Source organism: Phoxinus phoxinus, assembly GCF_949152265.1.
Source record: "Phoxinus phoxinus genome assembly, chromosome: 16".
Lineage (NCBI taxonomy): Eukaryota > Metazoa > Chordata > Actinopteri > Cypriniformes > Leuciscidae > Phoxinus > Phoxinus phoxinus.
The window spans coordinates 25,973,434-25,994,403 of record NC_136891.1 but is presented as its reverse complement, the minus strand read 5'-3'; the positions used below and the strand labels follow the sequence as shown (position 1 = coordinate 25,994,403).

Below are 20,970 nucleotides of genomic sequence, written 5' to 3'. Positions count from 1 at the left end.
CACTACAGTTCAAAAAGTTTTCTTCTTCTCTATGCTCACCAAGGCTGCATTTATTTGACAAAACTAAGTAAAAACAGTAATATTGTGAAATATTATTACAATTGAAAAGGTGCTGTTTTCTATTTTAATATATTTTAAAATGTCATTCATTCCTGTGATGGCAAAGCTGATTTTTCAGCATCATTACTCCAGTCTTTAGTGTCACACGATCCTTCAGAAATCATTCTAATATGATGATATAATTTGTTTTGTAACATTACTGTTAACTTTGATCAATAACGAACTAGCTATGCTATGGGATGCATGAAGTGAATTACTCTCAGAATCACGTTTGAACAACAATGAACCTCCACATTATTTTTCAGTGTTTTTATGCCATTATGAGCCATTTTAATGCAACATTCAGAAGAAATTGACAGTACTCAATTCACACATTTTCTGCAGCCAACTGAGCAAAACTGTAACAGCAATGGCAGTACAGACACACTCTCAGTATAAAAGAGGCTATTAACCGCCACACTCATTTACAGCGGTTAGTGGGGTTAAGCAACTGCTGCAGCTGACTTGGTTGCAGTTTGCGTGCTAGAGCAGTTTTAAGTCTACTGTATATATGCATGAGCTATCCGAAGGAAGCCTGATGCTCCACCTTTGGCACCATTAGGAAGCAAATCATTTCATATTCATGTAATTTATTGGGAGTTTTAGAGGGCTTCTCTCTGTCCTGGATGGAATGCACAGATCTAAAGACCAAAGGCCTGATGTTTAAACATTGTGTCTGCAAGAAACGGCATTGAAAAGTGCACAGGCTATACAAATTTTACTTTACATTATTTAAAATTTAAATAATAAATCAACTCTTTTACCGGGCAATTTGGCCAAATAATGAACTGAACAATTATGCTTAATTCATATTTAAATGCTCATTATTATTGTTTAGTATCTCTCTGTAATGTAGAACAATGGTATAATATTTATTCTCAACTCTGAAACCATATTCTGATGCCACTCCCCAAACCCAAGTATATTTTTAAGTACTTAAATTAATATCATAAATGTCGGACTAGTCGACTAATGGCTTAAATGAGTGACTACTAGTCAACTAGAAAGTTCTTTAGACGGTGGCAGCCCTACATATTTCTAAAGGAAATCTTGTGCAATCCAATCATTCATACGGTTTCATAAATCTGAATAATTTTGCGCACATGTTATTTAGGATAAAATGTACACAAAAGTTTGACATGACATCTCAGGACATGGAGTCATGAACACACACACACACTTACATGGAAGTTGGGGATGTGTTCTCTGTCCAGTGGTTTGGTGACAGACAGGATTCCTGAAATGGCGTCGATGATGAACAGGCCATTGGGGTTTTGGTCGGCTCCTGGTCCGGTCACGCTATAGCGCAGTGTGTTACTCTTGTCCTTATCCGACTGGATCTGAAACACACACGCAAATTTCGCAGGATAAACATTAAATTTAACTCCATGCACGTGAATAGCAACTCAATGAATGAATCACCGTTTATTGTTATCGTACTTTTTCGAATACACTTCACATGATGAACCAATGTTGTTTTTCTTTGTGTGTACACTTACTTTCACAAGCTCTTCAGGGAATTGTTTTCTGGAGTTCTCAACCACGTTAACAGGAGGAATGACCCAGTCTCTTTTCACGCGATTCACACTGCCGTCGCCCTTGACGACCACACTGTGCCGCGGAAACAGTATCACTGGCACCTGGCAAAGAAAAAAAACGGCGAAAAGAACAACAGTTAGATTCAAAAACACCCACACGGTCAATGTACATTAGGTGATGCGCACACACCCACACACACTGCAGCACTTGCATCACTTTTGCCCCGGCCCCGAATAATTACAGAATTAATTTTACCCTCTGTAATGGGGTCATAAATATCACTGCTGCTCCATCGTTAACTCCCAGAGCAGTAACACCCACATAGTGAATGTGAAAGTGTGTGTCGAGCTTGCAGTATTGTTCCATTTCCTTTCTCCATGAGCCTTGTTATTCAGAGCCGAAGGCAGCCAGAGATGTGCTTGACCAGACATTTGCCCTGCTCTTAGTGTTACACAGAACAAAAAACCCTGAGTGTTCAGTTAAGAGTTCATTTCCAACTAACAACACAATACAACGATTGATTTCTTTATGCAAGTACAAAATCTCACAGTGTGTTAGCTTATAACGCGACTCAATATTCCCTCTCAGTTGATATCAACTAAGCCTCCCTTTCTCTTGACTTATCTTCTCTCTCTTCCTCCCGGTGGTGAAATATTGCCGGTAATGACAGTGACATGGGGGCGGGCGGCAGTTCGATGTTGAAGGAGGGAGATAGATTCTCTCGTTTTTCTCTCTCGTTGCAATGACTCAGGTGATGAGCTAGCTCATTACCCTTGTACCTACTCACAGTCTCACAATCTCTCCAAATGAACAAACCGACAACATAAACATTGACAGAACTGATGGAAAAACATATTTCACCTCAGTTCGTTCTCGTTTACTTTTCATATCTCCTGTTTTCTCTCTCATTCCACATTAATCGCCTTTCTATCTCTATCGGTTATCTCTAGCTGTATAAACTAGGGATAGGCTTTTGATTATATTTAATGAAAATCGAAATGTTTAATGAAATTAAAAACAATAAAAATCTACTTTCAAATAAGCAAGGCATGGTTTTCCTTTTGCAAGGCATCATGACTTTCTATGATTTATCCATGAATTAGCCATTTGTGAATAAATGATTGGATTTTTATTGAGTTTGCGCTTTATCGAGCCATCTGTATAAATACTTTTGACCATAACTATAAATAATTATATTGTCACCGCCATTTAAGATTTTATTAATTTCCATATATTGTCATGATTTTTAGAGCCCTGGAAAGCACAATACATTCCCTGATATTACCATTTTTTTCAGGATCGCTGGAACCCTGAATATAATCATTTTCATTCAAATGCACCAATAAATGAATGCATAGTAATAAACAGTTATATTTATCTATATTAACTATTTAAAAGTTTGGGGCCAGTAAGTTTTTTTTTTTTTTTTTTTAAAGAAATTAATACTTTTATTCAACAAGGATGCATTAAAGCACATTTCACAAACTGCTTTCAACATTGATAATAATAAATGTTTCTTGGACATCAAATCAGCATATTAGGATGATTTTTTAAGGATCATGTGACACTGAAGCCTGGAGTAATGATGCTGAAAATCCAGCTTTGATCACAGGAATAAATTACATTTAAAAACATATTAAAATAGAAAACAGTTGTTTTAAATTGTAATAATGTTTCACAATATTACTGCTTATACTGTATTTTTGATCAAATAAATGCATCCTTGGAGAGCATAAGAAACATTACAAAAATTGTGAATGCTAATGTTGAGTTTTGAATCGAATTTATTCAAACAAACATGAATCAACCGTACCCATTCAAACAAACATGAATCAACCGTACCCATTCAAACACGGTTTTTGCTACTGACTTTAAATCAGAGATGTAATTAAAACGTCTCACAAGATGACACGTTCTTTAGAAAACTTAATGGTCAAATTAAAAGCTCATTAAAATCACCATATTTCCAGTGTTGCTCGGTTTTAACATCACCAGCAAACTCATGGGTAATATATTATGACTGCCCACCCTTCACCCTCTCCTCCTCGACCATCTCGGCCTTTATCCGCTCTCATCCCCTGCTGGCTCCTCTCGTCCTCCTTCCCCTTGGCGGCAGTGTGTGGGCATGTGTGAGTCAGTAATAAAGAGTAAATTCTCCCTGTCTCTGAGCAGAAGGCAGGGCTATGAGACATATGGTTAGTGTTCCCAAGCTGAGGGTCCAGATCCACACTGTCTAATGTATCCTCCAGCCTTAATGTCTCTTTAGCATCGTTAAACATTAATTACAGCCCTACTATCAACGTGTTAGTGCTCTGCTAATTTTCTAATATAGTTTTATTAGTGCTTTGGCTTTGTCACAGAGGCCCTCGGATGAAGAGAGACATTTTTGTGAGCTCACATTCGCACAATGGCATTTTGATGGTGTAATTGCAGCGTGAGGCTAGTTTAGAAACACCATGCGTTGTTAGCGATCTGACACGGTTATAATTACTGTGATTTTTTGCAGTCACGTAGTCGCCGTTCCCTGTGTTAACGTGCGAGTGAGCCTTACTTCCTACCTGCTTGGGCTGGGTGAAGTTGACGTGTACCAGCCAATGCTCCTGAGACTTCACGTCCTTGGCCTTAATCTCCAAGCTCCGCCCCTTCCCATCAGAGAGCTGCAGTGTTCGCGCTGCGAAAACCGTCCCGTCGGCCTCTATCCGGAAATCTGCGGGGTCTCCGCTCTCGAAGCGCAAGCCAGAACCTCTGCCACAGTCCACGAAATCCACTGCAGAAGACAGAGAGAGAGAGAGTGGACTGAGTGCAAGCCTGTTTTTGTTTTTAAACGGCAAACAGGATTTTTTTTTTTTTTTTGCAAAAAACAAGCACACAGGAAATCACATTCCCGCTCCTCCACAAGGGAATAATGGTTTTACTTGGTTTTAAAAGTGAGGACAAGGAGAGTGAGAGATGGAAAGTGCGCACTGACACAGAGAGAGAGAGAGAGAGAGAGAGCGAGAAAGAAACAGAGAAGAGAAGAGAGAGAGAGAGAGAGAGAGAGAGAGAGAGAGAGAGAGAGAGAGAGAGAGAGAGAGAGAGAGAGAGAGAGAGAGAGAGAGAGAGAGAGAGAGATGGTAGGAAAGGAGAGCAGGTACAACTTCTGAAGCTCTTCTGCATTATTCATGCTGAGACATCCCCTGCAGGCCCCCAGGTGTGCTGAGGAGTGGAGGAACGGGAGGACGAGGAGACAAAGAGAGAGAGAGAGAGGGATGAGGGGAGGGAAAAAGGGAGAAAACGGAGAAAAAGCCGAGTTGAGAGATATCTGCGGCACATTACTGGAGGGAATCGCATTAGAAGTACAGACATAAACAAATGAACGTGCTTTATTTATTATGCCGCAATTAGAGAACACAGACAGACAATTACACGCCCAGAACTGAGGGAGACGCAGGGATGCTCTCCTATCAGGACGCATTTGTTTGCAAGAAGCCTCGTATTGACTGGGCTCATTTGTCTGACATTTTTCATCTTTCAAGCAGAACGCCAGATCTCATTATCCAGCCCAGGTGGACGGCGCACGTGATTTCACGCGGAACGTTAACGTGACACGGTATATAGCTCTAGTGGGCGCACGATTACTGACAGGGATTCATTTTACTGTTCATTAGTTCTGTCAGGACATGAACAATTCATAAAAACACATGTAAGCACATTAGGGAGGGTATGATACTAAAATGTTGGCCACCTCGATGCACACATGCACAGACAGTTGAATATGCAGGATCAATTTGCATTTCATTATAGTCGCATATCATTATCGGCTATACATTATATCACAGCACATAAAATTGGAGTTTTCAATTAAATTCTCCAAATATTTCAGAGCAAAATATGTTTCCTCAAATAGCAATTAACTTTTTTACAAATGAAGTCTGCAGTCCTTGCATGTCGTGCGCAAAAACACACAATGTAGTCCAATTCTAAACCAAATGACTCTTATGAAAGAAATCTTTTTAGTGGATCAAAAATGTGCAACACGACAATTGTAGCCTGATTCCCCGAATTAATGAGTCGGATCTTTTTCAATAAGAAAAATTATAAAGGCTGAAATATGACAACTTATATTATAAATACATCAGTAGCAGAGATCATTTCTTTCATACGTCAGCAAAATGGACATCATTATTATCAAAAAGACATCCAAATCTGTTGTGCCTTAACTTAGCAGTAACAAACTGAACCATGATTCTCATGCAGGAAAAGTTCAGCTCGTGTCACTTCCCGAACACTTCCTGTTCTTTCTCTACTATCACTGTCAATAAAAATGGTGCAAAAGCCAATTTTCCATCTCCATGGAAATTTCCACCCTTTCTCTCACAGAAAAACACACCAGCGAGAACAGGCTACATTTCCTCATCACAGATGAATTTCTCTCTCACAGGCTTTCTACCAATCCGCTCTCAGTGTGTGTGTGTTCCCTTGTTTTTGCGATTCTTTGCTCTCATGCATATGTGCAAGGAAAAAAGCAGATTTGCCGAATAGCAATTACGCACGTCCGTAGGTAAATTACACCTTTCACTCTTGTTAATCACCATTTATTATGCGAGGACCTCTCAGGGTATTACAGTAGTCTAAAATAATCGCTCACTATTATTAGACATGGCAACCAATGAGACCATATTCCTGATTATTAGATAAAGACCTGCTAAATGGGGCGAGCAATTATTACGTTTATCAGATTGTTAATATTGGTAGTCCCGACGTCCTTGTGCATTACTTGCGTAAAGAGCCTCCTATGTTGTTTAATTTTCGTTTTTCAAAATTAAAAGACTCCTCTTCATGGCCCCTGGCACACTGGTAACCATCACGGAGTAATGCGTTTAATGTAACGCGATTGCCCTGGTGGCACAAGATCTGCTGCTCGGCAGGTGCGAGGTAGATGCTTGTGGTGTGTGTGTGTGTGTCAGCCTAGCTTGACGAAGTGCACCGAGTACGTTTTATTAGATGGCTGCACCAGTTTCGCCTGCAGCTGCATTTTCTTGTGCAGTTTTCATGAGGTTGGGGGGAGGGTGTAGCGCTATATGTCTACCGCGCTGTCTCCTTCCATTACCGAATGCTGCTCTTCTAACGGATGAAACAGAGAAAACAGTGTCTTTGAGTCTTTCTTCTCGTCTGCAGTCTCTTTACGCATCCCTGCAAACTCGGCTTAATGCAGCGAGTAAAAGCCGCATTACTCATCACGTCTCGCGAGTAAACACGGTTACGGCAAAACAGTGGAAATTGATTTAATTATCAGTGTGATTTAATGTAAGAAGAGGTAAATGACTGAATTATTTTAAGCAAACTCTGAGGTAGCTTGTGTGTGTTTTCTCAAAGCCCTCAACAAATGAGTGCATGTATAGGTCTTCAAACCGCAATATGATTAGGATAAATAGAACAGCTTAGATGTTATTATACAAACCAGGTTCTCTAGTTACATTTTGTTTCATTATATTCTCGACCCAATGATATTAATCAACCTTGTCCATACCGAAGGGTCTGACATTTATGTCTGGTCTTATTTGTACGGTATTGATGATGTAGGATGTATGACATACAATATGCAATCCTTTAGCTACAAAATCAGGGGACAAACAAGTTTTTGATTTATCTGTAATAAACTGATACAATCTAAATAAGAGGCAATTAAAAAACACAATCCATTTTCTGTCACCTTGACCAATGAGATGGAAAATAATTTGTCAAAGTGCTAAATGCAAGCTGGAGATTTAAGAGGCTTGATATGCGCATGCATGCGTGTCTATGAATTTGCATCTATGTGTGTGACAAGGTGATCAGACACCACAGACGTGTTTGAGAAGCAAGACGAGCGTCGGTTGCCCTTCACTATGTCTCTTCAAAATCACCAGAATGATTTCTAAGAAGCAGATTGAAGAGGAACTGAGAATTTAAAGCAATTCTGCCATTATTTACTCACCAATCATGTCGTTTCAAACCTGTATGCTGTTATTTCTTCTGAAGCACAAAAGTAGAAATCTTTGAAGAACTGTGATGCAATTCTTGTCCAACAAAGTGCACTGTAATCAGAGGCTGTCAAGCTCCAAAAAGGACAAAAAACAATAAAAACATCCAAAAACTCCGCAGTATGACTTGTGCTCTATATTCCAGCTCATCTTAAAATCCCCCTGTAGTCAATCCTTTTATCCCTTAAAATGGATCTTTGATCACCAAAATTACATATTTAAAAGTTTTTTTTCTTGAATTTAGTTTTTCATGCCTTAGAATAGCTTGAATGCAACTCTACCCTTACCTCATTTAATATACGCGGCTCTATGAATATGCAAATGAGCCCCGCCTACGAATACAATCACATGGTGACTTGATTGGTTCAAGGTACTCTGTGGCGTCAGAAACACAAGCGATTTCAAACCTCGTTTTTGAGATTATCTTTGGTTCACTGCTGTTTTAAAGGAAAAATACTCAGCAATGGTGCTGACTTATGCATTTGTACCTGGTTTGTCTTAAAGCACATTTAAAACACATATAAACAACATTAAAAGCTTGGTTTTATGAATAGGCTGAAATTTAGGCCTAAGTCATTATCCAATCATTTCCCTAAAGCTCTCACCAACTTTGTGGACATGGCCAAAACACAACTTTCAGTGAATAACAACTATATTTTGACTTCAGAAAGATTGGATTACACGTCACTTGGACTACTTTTATTTACTTTTTGTCCTTTCTATTGAGTTTACAGCTGAACTGCTGTAGTATGACAAGAGTTGCATAACAAGTGTCTATTTTGCGCTCCACAGAAAATTATATCCATACAGTTTTGAAATGACATAAGGATGAGTAAATAAAGACATCATTTTCATTTTAAGATGAACTATCTTGTATACTTTTGCAAACGAGGGCCCGGCCACACGCTCACGGCTCATATTCAAGCTGAAGTGCTGATTTGGCGAGCCAGCAGAGGTGTGATGTGCTCTGTAAGCAATCTCTTTCATCCATTAGCATTTAGCATTCAACACCAACTACACATCTTTACCGCTCAAAATGTCCCCGCTATTCCCTCCCAATGGGACTCTTAGCTCATTTTAATACGAGCCGGCTACAACTGGTGTGAGCTTTTAGTAGCAGCAAGACATAAATGAGGAAAGTAATGGAAAAATAGTTTTGTTTAGCCCACCACCCCCATGAGAGAGCATAAAATAGCTGTCTTAATGTCGTCGTTTGGGGTTTCATGGTCTCCGAGACGTACTGAGCCTTCCTGTGAAAGAATTCAGATGGATGTGGCACTTAGGACCCCACTCCGCACCGAGCTGAGCTGTCTTTTGTACCGCCTGCCTATAATTGCCCTTTTTCCATGACTTTTCTAAGGGTGAGCTTCCTCTAATGGCCACATCGCTCAGCCACATCCCTCGGTGGGCATGGCAACTTAGGTTTAACTCGTACACACTTCCACGGCCAAAAATACACAAAAAGACAGACACATTCACATATACACCTAAACGCAGACTGAGAAAATGCACCAATGGGACCTAAATCAATTTGAAAACCAAAGTGCACATTAAACTGTTAGAGCTTTTCAGCTCATAAAGGGATTCATTATCTCTATTTGAAACCAGCACAATATGTAGCTCCTATAATGAGCCAATGGCTATTGATTAGTTGCCAAAATGTTATAATGGTGAGTAACAGCTGCTTTTATGTGTTCCTCTGTTAATGTGAATCATCTAAGCCTTTGATCCAAAAGTACAACTAACAACACACCGTATCTACTCGCCTCATGCTGTTTCTCCTCAAACAAAGCGAGTAAAACATAGAAAGATAATATGACATTCCCTCTTAAAATACCCCTCTTTCCTGATTTGTTCAGATTTAAACTTTAGATCAAAAGAACATGGTGAATCTCACGGCTGATTAAACTCAATCTCAACCTGTTAAATGACTTGATCACATGCAAATGCATGCGCGCTCGGATAAATACATGTAGAGAGAACAGCGACATTAAACTCATTTTCTGCCTCGTACCTTTTTCTCACACTAATGTGATGTTAGTGTAACAGAAGGCTTTCTGTGAATTTTGCTGATGTAAAGTACAGTTATCATTGTGAGAATGAGTTGTGATCGTCGTTTGTAAAAATGTGTTGAAAATTGTACATCAATTTCCAGCAAGAGTCTTTATGAATTTATTAATGAGTTTCATTAAAGTGGTATAATAAACAATATAATTATTTAATTTTATTTTAAGAAAATCTTAACATTAAATGGAGTAACATAAAACTTGTATAATATACAATATAGCTGCGATTGTTTTAATCCTAAACACATATTTTAATGACAACATTTTACTAATATATTGTTAGATATATAATGCATTTTGTTTTGTTTTGTTGACGATTGAAATAATAAACCTGGTAATAGAATGTTTTTGGGGGTCCTGTGATACCACACATGGTGGGATTGAATTAGGCTAAATAAAGAATTATTCACTTTTTAAAGCATAAAAAGATTTATATAATCAAAAAGTGCAAAATATCATGACAATGCATCATTATTGTTGTGCCCTGGACATGTTATTGGCATTGTATTTTGAAGTCACACATTATATTTTTGTATGGGTCATTTGGTTACTCCCTGCTAACAAGTCGGACATCTTCATTTGAATATTTTGGATTTACATGCAAATTTTGAGTTCCTGCAAATGCTTTGCACTAGAAGGTGTGTAGTAATGTTTTGTCCATTACCTGCTGGATGCTAAATGCTAATAAAATATATACCGCAATGCAGAATACAACAATACACCACCACATTTCACAAGCAGAGAATTTGCCAGCTTCTAACCATTAATGGCGATCCAGCTGACACCTCCAAAACAGACACAAATAAAATGTGCGATACTGAATGCAGAGGAGAAAAAAACTTTTTTTCTGGCATTCACTGGATAATCTCTGTCACAGACAAACTCAATTATTCATTCTGCATAATAATAGCACTAAGGGCCTTTAGGTTATTTTTTCAATCATAAATTTTTCAGAGCGACACTCCAGTTTTGCATGTGTGTTTGTGTATGTACGCATGCGTGCAGTGCCATTTTAACCTCTGACCTCGCTAGATTGGTGGTGTCTGCAAGGACTTAGGATTTATGACCGTGCACAGAGCCACACACACACATAAACACACACTAAAGCACACACACATGCAGCATATGGCAGGGGCTCCACGCCAACCCGATCCTGAGCACCTAAAGCGGGCAGCGCATTCCACTGTGGTGTGTCCTCCTCACACACAAAAAACACTTCTAACTGCTGTTTTACAAAACATAAACCAATATTTACGGCCTCTGACTAATTGTCAAGCACGTCTTGAACATTCATAAATGCGGTCCAGCAGTTAAACTCAACATTAGACACATTTCAATACCTTAATCTCATACCATTAACCAGAAATTGTTAAACACACCAGACTGTCACAGCAAACGGCTCTATCTTTTCTGCGCTAATTCACATGAAAACATTAATTGCACTACATTAATAACAAACTACATAATTCCATATTACATATTGTTCATGACTTTCTTTTTATATTTACTCATATAATTGCACTCTAACATGGAGCCTATTATTATGTGTGACCAAACGTCCATGACAATTACTATTATTTGGGTTTGAAAACCCAGAAAATTGCTTTTGTGACAACGTTGCCTGTGGGGACGCTGACTGGGTCACAAAATTTGCCGCGTCAATGGGCAAACATTACAGTAGCAACCTTCTTCCACTGCCTCTTTTACGTTCTCATGTCTCTTACACAAACTACACAGATAAAGCACTCACATTTAAGACAGCACGAATATGTGAGGAATATGGCTTCTTATTAGGGTTTCAGAAAGGCATACTTAAAGATCACAAAACGCCATTCACAACACATTTCATTGTGGTAATAAGGGTTTTTCAGGGTCAACCAAAGCATTCAGCAGGCAGTAATGTAGGAAAGAATTGTATGTATCTATTAGAGTTATGATATTAAGTTAATATTCTTTTGCACCTGGCCTTGGTTATGTTTCAGAAACCTACAATTTGATGAAAGCGCACATTTCTTTTCAACACTGTGCACCCATGCACATTATGACCATGGATATTTTTGATAAAGTATACTAGTCCAGTTTGATTTAATGTTGTCTTTAAAGCATCTCTCTGATTCTGCTATGATCTGAAGCAAGAACGAAATCCAAACTGTACGAGTTAAAGAACGGTTCATTGAAACCATATTGATCCGAATATCAATGTGTCCCTCTCAATATCTATGGTGGACACAGCCTGGTTCACTTTAAAGATTAGAAGAGCAGTGAGAGAACCATGTCTGACAGCTACACAACAGAAAAACACTGACCTATACTGCATTATACCAGGACAAAGCAGTGCAGTGTCATGAATGGACAACATTACAAAGAAAGAACTAGTGCGGTAATTTAGGGAGAGGTTCTTTCATTATTGTTTAGTAACAAAGCAGGAAATAAGTAAATGAAAAAAAAATGACATGTTGACTTAAAGCACAAGATCAACAAACAGCCACCCCTCCCCCCTCCTTTTTGACCAATGAATTTCCATGACCTTTACAGTATGGATTCATTCACTAACTCATTATTCAGATGATTTGATTCTTTGAATCCTGGAAAACAGAGAAAATATATAGGCTATAGTATAATTTGAAGAGAAACATTTACTGGGACATTGTGAACCTGTGAACACACACTCACACACTCTTCAGCACAAGTGTTCAGAGTTTGATGTAAAATGGATGGTAAGCCACAGGATTCATTAATTGGAGGTTGATGGAGGGAGGAGGGGATTATACAGGCTCCAGATTATGTGTGTGTGTGTGAGTGATTGAAGACTCCCTCGGGTCAGCAACGTTGACCACTGTAATTGCTCTTCATTGTGTATCACAAAGACTGACAGGAAATAACAAACAGCAAATAATTGCAAACATCTGCACTCTCTCTCACAGCGCTGAACGCAGATGATACTGTAATTTACCAAGATTGCTCAACAAACCGAATTCCGTTTTGAGATTTTGAAATAGCAGTGTGTGTGTAACAGATTTGACTGCCTGTGGTTATACACCTTGCTAAAAACAGTTATTTTAATCTACAAACAGATTTTATAATCTGCCTCTTCTAAAACACATGCCAGTGTTTTTATATACCTGCGTGACGACGCATGTTTTCACGACTTCTTTTAATCTGTATTTAGAAAGCACAGATTGAAAAAGCAAATTGCAAACAAACGAAGACAAAAGCAGGATTAGACTTCCTCAAATCTTGAGTTCCCGGGAAAATATGAGTGATTTTGAGCTCAAGCCCCGATTAAATATTTTTGTGTGTGTGTGCCATGTGTGCTGGCATCCCGGCGTTATTTGTTTAAGAGGTTCTTCCTCTTTGATCTCTTCATCTGACACACAACAGCTGAGGATAGACCGTGTCAATAAAGGTACGTTCACACAGACAAAAGCAAAAAGACAAGCTGTAAAACAAAACCAGAAAACGTTGAGGAGAATCATGGTAAACCCTGAGGGAACGATAGTTTCGTATGAGAAAATCTGCATAGCTCTCAGATGAGGCTCAAATACGATGCAAACGAAATTGTTAACGAACCACATTGTCTATTATGCACTCTCCCAATCACACTCGGATGTGGTGAGGGTGCAGAATTGCAGATATTGATTTTTTTTCTTCTTTTGGCTAGTAGAAATCCATAACCTCCTGTTCAGAACAGATGCCCATTAGATCCTGCAGTTCAGGATAAAAAATCCTTATCGTGGACGCATAAAAATAGAGATACAGAGTGTTTTTGAACAGGGTGTGTGAGGAAGTGAAGTACCTGTCCTCAGGTGTATCAATGATACAGGAAGACCGTGTGAAACAGGACTCCGGCGAGCCTACAGAGGTTTCAAATACACTCGCGCACACACACATAGTGCAAAATGAGCAATGGTGGATCGGCTTTCATTTATCGACGCTCCTCTGAGAGACACTCGATACCTTTTTAAAGGCAAAGGGAGGGTGTATACCTACTACAAATGCTAAAAGCAAATCTAATCTCATGCAGAAAGAAGTTGAAAAGTAATGCGTGTGCCTGAGGTGTTGTTTCTAATACTAGGTCAGAACTACATTACCCATAATGCATCAGGATGGCAGACTGGAGTGTAATGAGATTTGTACAGGCACTGACCCAGATAACCAAGCCCGCAGTGGAGGAGTGTGCGTGCGTGAACGCATTGCCGATTTGTCTTTGTGAGTGCAGAAAAGCAAATGTCAAGAATAAAGTTACACATGCTTTTGGTTTAGTGGACTTCCACGCATATTTAAACGTCTGTCAGAAGAAAGAACAAATGCATTTTGTGTCTCTTAGCACAAGTGTGTCAGCTTCTGTGTGTGTGAACGGTGACAGCTGGGGAGACAGTGGGATACAGTACTGCGGACAAGGGCGGACTTAGTACTTTGATATGTGTGCGAGTGCCGGGAGGTGTGTGTGCGCCTCAGGATTATCGCCAACTGAGCAGAAGAAAAATAAGCAAGAGATGTATTTCAAAACTCTCAAATTACATAACTATGTGCAGATGTAACACGCAGATAAAACTATCAAACATCCATCCTGAACAAGCATACGCGTTTGATTTGTAGTGGACGCCAAAGATTCCTCCGGCTGTGAGGTCACGTTCGTGCCTGGCTAGATTTTGTTGACTCAGGAACAATACTCCCTGCGCAACCACGCTCAGCCAAATGGGACGAATTAGGCCAGGTTGCCTAGCGCCATGATGGTCGCCCCTGACAACCCCAAGGCCTCCAGCTCGGGAGCAAAAGGGAAGGGTTTTGCAAAGGGGCGGAATAGAGTTTCATTCGGCCTCATGCTCTTACAAAACACCTCCCCCCAGGCTCGCAAAACAATGTCGGCCGTGTCAAATCAATCGGCAACGCCTAAGGACATCAATATGGGGCCAATAAATCTCACTTGAGGGAAGCCCACTCTCTCACCTCTCCGGCCATATGGGAAAGATGGTAATAACGTAGCTGCACCGCTCGACTAGCATAGATATGCACATTAAAACATTGCAGCACATGGGCGGTGCCACATTAACCGTGGCATTCGCACAGGTGATAGAGTATCGTGAAAATAAAAGACGGAAAGGTGATAGTGGAATAAAAGTGGGGCTCAGAACAGGGGAGACGGAGAATGTAACAAAAGACACAAAAGCTTGTCTCCTTTGAGGAACGGCTGAGTGTAAAAACCGCGAGAGCGTACACTAGTAAACGATGCTTCAAAGGAAAGGCTGAGACAATACAACACAAAGACGGGAATATCATGATGAGACAGGCAGTGGGAGAGTGAGAAAGAAAGAGAGAGAGAGAAACACAACGATCAAGGCGGAGGGAGACAGACCGAGATGATGTCAGCGCTGTGAGTTTTTGAGATGGCCCCTCTGAGCAAAGCTGTACAGATCCGTAGTTTTAAGGGGATAGTTCTTTCGAAAAATGAGAATACAATCTTCATTTGTTCACCCTCATTGCATTTCGTTCTTTATATTCATCACTGGAACATAGATAAGGATAATACAGTGAAAATGGATGTTGATTTATAATGCCATACCCCATTAAAAAAAAAAAAAAAAACATTTAAGTAATCCATATGACTTGTGCGCTATATAAGTCTTATTGTGAAGTCATATGATTTGTGTAAAGAACAGACCGTATAATTCACTGGAAATCTTCCCCTTCACCACAGGCTCAAAAATAAAATATGGCTACAGTCAATTCACTTGGTGGCCATCTTGGAAAGGTGTTTACTATACTTACAGTGATAATTATGAAACATATTTAAATTCAAGTATGAAACTGTGACAGTGACAACTTTGGTATCAACTGACATCAGTGGTCTCAAAACATTTTTTTTTTGTTCAAATCACATATAAAATAACTTTTTATTCCCAAACAAACAGTCTATGAATAGTCTATGAAAAGCTGACTGGCATATTTAACTGTAAGGCTGGACTACCGTATGCATTTTCATTTGAATTCCATTTCATTCCAATTCCAATCTATTTGTTTTTTGTAGTTACACAACAAACTATAACTATAAACTATAAAAAAGCATATTTGTCTATTTGCAGTAATTGCACAAATTGCTGACAATTAGCATAAAACTGTTAATTGTGAAAACAATTAAGTTTATTCTGTATGAAAATAAATATGAACATGGTTCAAATATGGCTAGCTGTGGAATAAGCAAGATTCAATTAGTTCAAATGTAACCGATTAGATTTTATTGATGATTATATAAAAACCTGATTATTGTGTATTTAAAACACATTCAGTTTATTACTGCTGATTTCAGAATACTTTGAATTAGAGCTGGAGAATTAATCGTTACAAGATTGCAATCTCGATTCAAACACCCACGTGATCTCGTTCCTAAATGACAACGATTCGCCCGTGTCTACAAAATCACACCAGATCAATCAAATCTGCGCTGCCGCTGACCCAGTGAAAACAGCTATCATGTATAGGTATGAAACCGTTTCACAAAAAGTCTTTTCAACCCCACAGTATGATTATTTCTGTGTTACAAATACTCAAATTATCACACTTATATTTCAGATATAAACACTGATGTCTATGGAAGCGATCAAAACAAATCACTTTATGAAAGTAACTTCATGCTTCAAATAACGATTGTATTGATTACATTGTTACACCACTAGGACTAGGTGTTAAACAAAGTATTTGTCATCGAATCATTCATTCAAGAGATTCATTCAAAAAGGCTGATTCATCCAGTAATGAAACAAGTGAAGTACTTATGAGTGAATCAATTAATTATTCATTCAAACCAATTTTTTACAAAAAAAAGATTTGATTTTCAATTTATCCAGAATCGTGCAGCTCTACTTAGAATAACAAGCGTGCATCTCTACTTAGAATAACAAGCAGTATGAACTACAATGATACTTTTCTGATGATTTTTGTGAACGTGGAATGTGTTGACATTACAAACCACTTTCCATATTCATTGTAAAGAGCTGCTTGATTATTCTCCTTAACATCTCCATTGTGTTTCACCAAAGAAAGAATATAACACAGGCTTAGTCCGTCACCGGGGGAAGTAAATGATTTTTGGGTGAACTATTCCTTTAAGCTGGAGAACAGAAGTCACATGAGCCGGTCCAATTATCACCTCCTGCACCCGCTAACTCCTGTGCCAGCTAATGTCTTTTCTCATTAAACACTAGAGAAATCATTTTAATCGCCATTCCTTCCTCTCCTATTGTGCGTGTGTGCATTTAAAAAAGCGGACCCATGTCGGGTACAGCTGCGATCCATTGTCCTGTATTAAGGTCATGCTAGCTTTACCCCGATCTAAATATATCCCTCCATCTTACGGGAAACGCAAGAATTCCACTTCACACTCTCTTCTCTCGCTTAGCTGCTGACACACCTAAATCAGGCGAGCGAGCTGATAGCAGAAGCAGAGGTGTGAGGAGAAGGGAAACGAGAGGAAGGGTGTAATAATGATGGGACAAGAGCGTTTATACTGCAGAAACCTGAGCGGCGATGGACACATGCCAGTCCAGCTGTCCCCTCTCTGATGTAGACTATCCTAACCCCTGTAAAACACACACACACACACACACAAACACACACACACACACACACACACACACACTTACAGAGGGGGAAAAAATGACGCATTTGTCTGAGACATGCCGATCTTGGCTTATCCTGATTGTCGGGGGGCTGGAGGGTAGGGGTACTTACAGCTGTCAACCGGTGGGCTCTGGTGGCATTATATGTCTTTATATATTTACACACATGCATATGTGAAAAACGGAAATCCAGTGCTGTTGTCAGATGCCATTAGGACAGGATTAACCCGTCGTTCACCATTATCAAATAAACGGCCTTTAGATCTGAATAGCTCACACACTCGTGCACAAATACGTCTACAGCTGCAACCTTTTATGGATAAAGATTAGAATAACACAAATACCAGCCAGATTAGGGGTGAGGGGGAGGGTGTTTTGGACGGGTGGCGAGACGGAGACGGGGTAACGTCTGCTGGGTTCGCTGGAATGTGTGCGTCTCTGAAGTGCGTCGACTCGCATTCTTCACGTCCGCGGTAGCCGTCCGCGCCACAAGTCAAGGCAACATAAACACTAATAAAGCATTAAAAGAGCTCCTGCCAGGCATTTTAAACCATCCAACACACACACACAACTGTACGCTAAGAGTGTGTGTCCCATATCTTCCCTCTGCAGGATGGGAGAAGGAGAGATTTGGCAGAGCATGAAATAGATCACGGCTATAGGAGCGCATTTACACACACACACACACACACACACACGCACACACGCACACTCAGACACAGGGAGGAAAGCATTGCTCCATTCAGTGGGCTGTTTTAGCACAGTGGTGTTTTGTTTATGCGCACACTGAATCATTGGGATGGTATTGATGACATCATAATTGGCCTTTCCATGTCACTGCGACACACTAACTGGATTTAGGAATGATTCATAAATTCACAACCACCATCTAAAATTATAAAGAAAGACATAAAGTCCAGTCATTTGTTTCTGTTCTTTTTTTCTGTCTGGGCTGTTTTCTTTGTTCTAACTAGCTGTAAAACTAGCCTACCTAATTTAAAAAAGACTAGTTAACCATTGTTGTTAGGGAAATTCTGTGTAATAATAAGCTAGACGAGACGTAATTGCATATAACATAACATAATAATAACACACATAATTTTATACAGATAAATATTAAAACTTAAATGTAATTCAAATGTAGTATATATATATATATTACATTGTGTTCTCCATTCCACTCCAACATTTGGATCTAACATTCATATCTCTCAATCATCCTCTCCCCCAAAAGCCCCTGACTCGGCCTGATGATTGAAACCAGACTTCAGTGTAGTTCAGCCACCCCCGCATTCTCACAGCGATCCAGAACACAGTCACCCAGGCATGCACCCAACCGCAAACTCCAGGCACGTAGAGGTCAGTGGCGCTGACCAGTGTGTGTGTGTGTGTGGGAGAGATCGTGAGCAGTGGGCTTCTGAACCGCGGGCTCTGTTTAGCAGCGGTCAGCCTACGATGACACAGTGAGGCCCAAGCACACAAAAAACTGCCTTTTACAGCCAGTGCTGCATAAACGCGCTCAGAAACAGAGCTCGGGTTTGCGATCCGATAGGGAACTCTTAGTCTCACCAAGTAACCACGCTGTGATTAGCATACATGCCACATAATTACCCGTTTCCTGCGGTTAAACACCATTACTGCCTAAATGATGTCTAAAATGCCTTCTGTTCAACGATCAATAATCCTCCGAGTATGAAAACTCAAACCACACCCATATTTCCCTCTTTTTCTCCTCTGTTTCTCTCTTTTCCTCTCTCCACCCCTCCTCTTGAACCAATATGGCTAGCACAGTGGGAAGGAATCCATCATTACTACGGAAACTAGGGCATCCCGTATGAACTTGCATAGTGCGCTTGTAAGCATGCGCGTGAGTGCGTGTGTATGCGTGTGACAGTCAAGCACAAAATTAGAGACAACAGTGTTTTTGGGTCACCTGACCTCTGATAACAAAAAACCTGAGAGAATGGAATCAGACAGTTGCCATGACACCAAAGCACCCAATAATAATCCCGCAACAGTCAAAAGTGGCTTACGCGTGCACATGAGAGACAGATAGAGAAGGACAGAAAGACTTGGTGTTGTCTTTGCTCAGTATTCCAACACCCTCAAGCAGTCTCGAAAAGAGGTTCAACAATAAAGACGGCCCAGGGCCCAGTGGGAGAGCGTTTCGGGCCAGTGGACAGGACAGTCTCTTGCTCTTTTGGGCCACTGTTGTGCTGTCACTACATTTACGTTCATTAATCAAGTGTTGTTATGCCTTGCAAATATTTGTGTGACATACTGAACATGATTGTTGAATTCTGCTAATTTAAATGCCACACCAAGGCAATGCTATGACTTTATTAATGCTATGAATTTAAAATAGACAGATAAACAGATCAAGCTGTTAGCTTTCAATTAATGTTCTGCATTTTCTTTATTATGTCATCAAAACAATATTTTGATTTGATTTACATGTTTAAAATTATTATGTATTTATAGTATACTATAGCCTATATTTTATGTACTAAATTTTATATTCATATATTATAGTACATTTATATTTCATAATTTATATTGTATACTTACATGAATATTTTTCTAACACCAAGGTTAAGGTTTGACTTGTCATCGACTTATAAAAGTCAGAATTGGTTAATAATAAACAAATCAGTAATGTTTTCCATGGTGTTTTTAATTATTATATACTACAAATATTCAAATTAAAAATCAAACATATATATTTCATATACTATACTTGTTCATATTTTATATTTTATAATTTCATATTTTATAGTAATTTTTATTTTTAATTATAATGTACAGATTTTTTATTACTGTTTTTCTAACACGTTTTAAAATGCTACTAAAAATAAATCTTATTTGCAGTGGGACCAGTGAAAATGTTGGCAAGTGCAAATCTGATCGACTGGGAAACCACCAAAAAAAAATATATATAAAATAAATCCTTATTGTTGATCCCTGCGTAAGCTTTGCCAAACCTACAATCCAGCTCCATGAGCAGCCAATGACAACCATTGAACACAGCCTGAGTACAGTTGTCTGATGTCATTCTTTACTCTTCGAAAATACAGCTTATGTGTTAGAGCAAAGTACTACTCTAAAAATATCAGTCGAAATGGCTGATGTCACACTGGACAGGTTCCACGCCTCCCCCTGTGGCACCAAACCTTGAGACCAGCTGACTAAAGAAACATTGTGAGATTTTTACAGCGATTTAACGCAACATTAACAGGTGCACATACACACAGACACTAATGAGAGAGTGCCGGATCTCGTGGTCCACAGTAATCCTGGTATGTCTGGTACAGACCACCCGAAATTTATATTGAACTATAACGTTCAAAGGTCTAGTTTTTTTCTTTGTCTTTCCCAGGTTCACAACCCAAGGATGAATCCATTCTTTCTCTTTCTTTTTCTTTCTCTCTTTTCCCACATGCATCAACTCTCTCACATATGCATGCTCTGATCAATACTCTTAGGGTCTTTGTTATGCCAGATCGATTTAGGGTAATGAAGTCCATGTGGCTAAATCCTACACGGAAAAAGAGAGAAGGATTGTCAAGCTCAGAGGTTTGACCGTATGCGGATCAGAGGTTGAGGCTTTAGAGAGGTCACGTTTTATTCTCATCCGTTCTTCTTTACCTC

The 20,970-nt window shown here is 39.4% G+C and overlaps 1 protein-coding gene across 1 annotated transcript in view; it reads right to left on the bottom strand.

Annotated features, from left to right (window-relative positions):
• The window catches only part of cdh2 (cadherin 2, type 1, N-cadherin (neuronal)), a 56,843-nt gene that overhangs the window by 28,142 nt on the left and 7,731 nt on the right, over window positions 1-20,970 (bottom strand). The window contains 3 exon segments of the mRNA XM_079583432.1: window positions 1,284-1,439; window positions 1,599-1,739; window positions 4,197-4,405. Coding sequence (XP_079439558.1) covers window positions 1,284-1,439; window positions 1,599-1,739; window positions 4,197-4,405 — 506 coding nt within the window.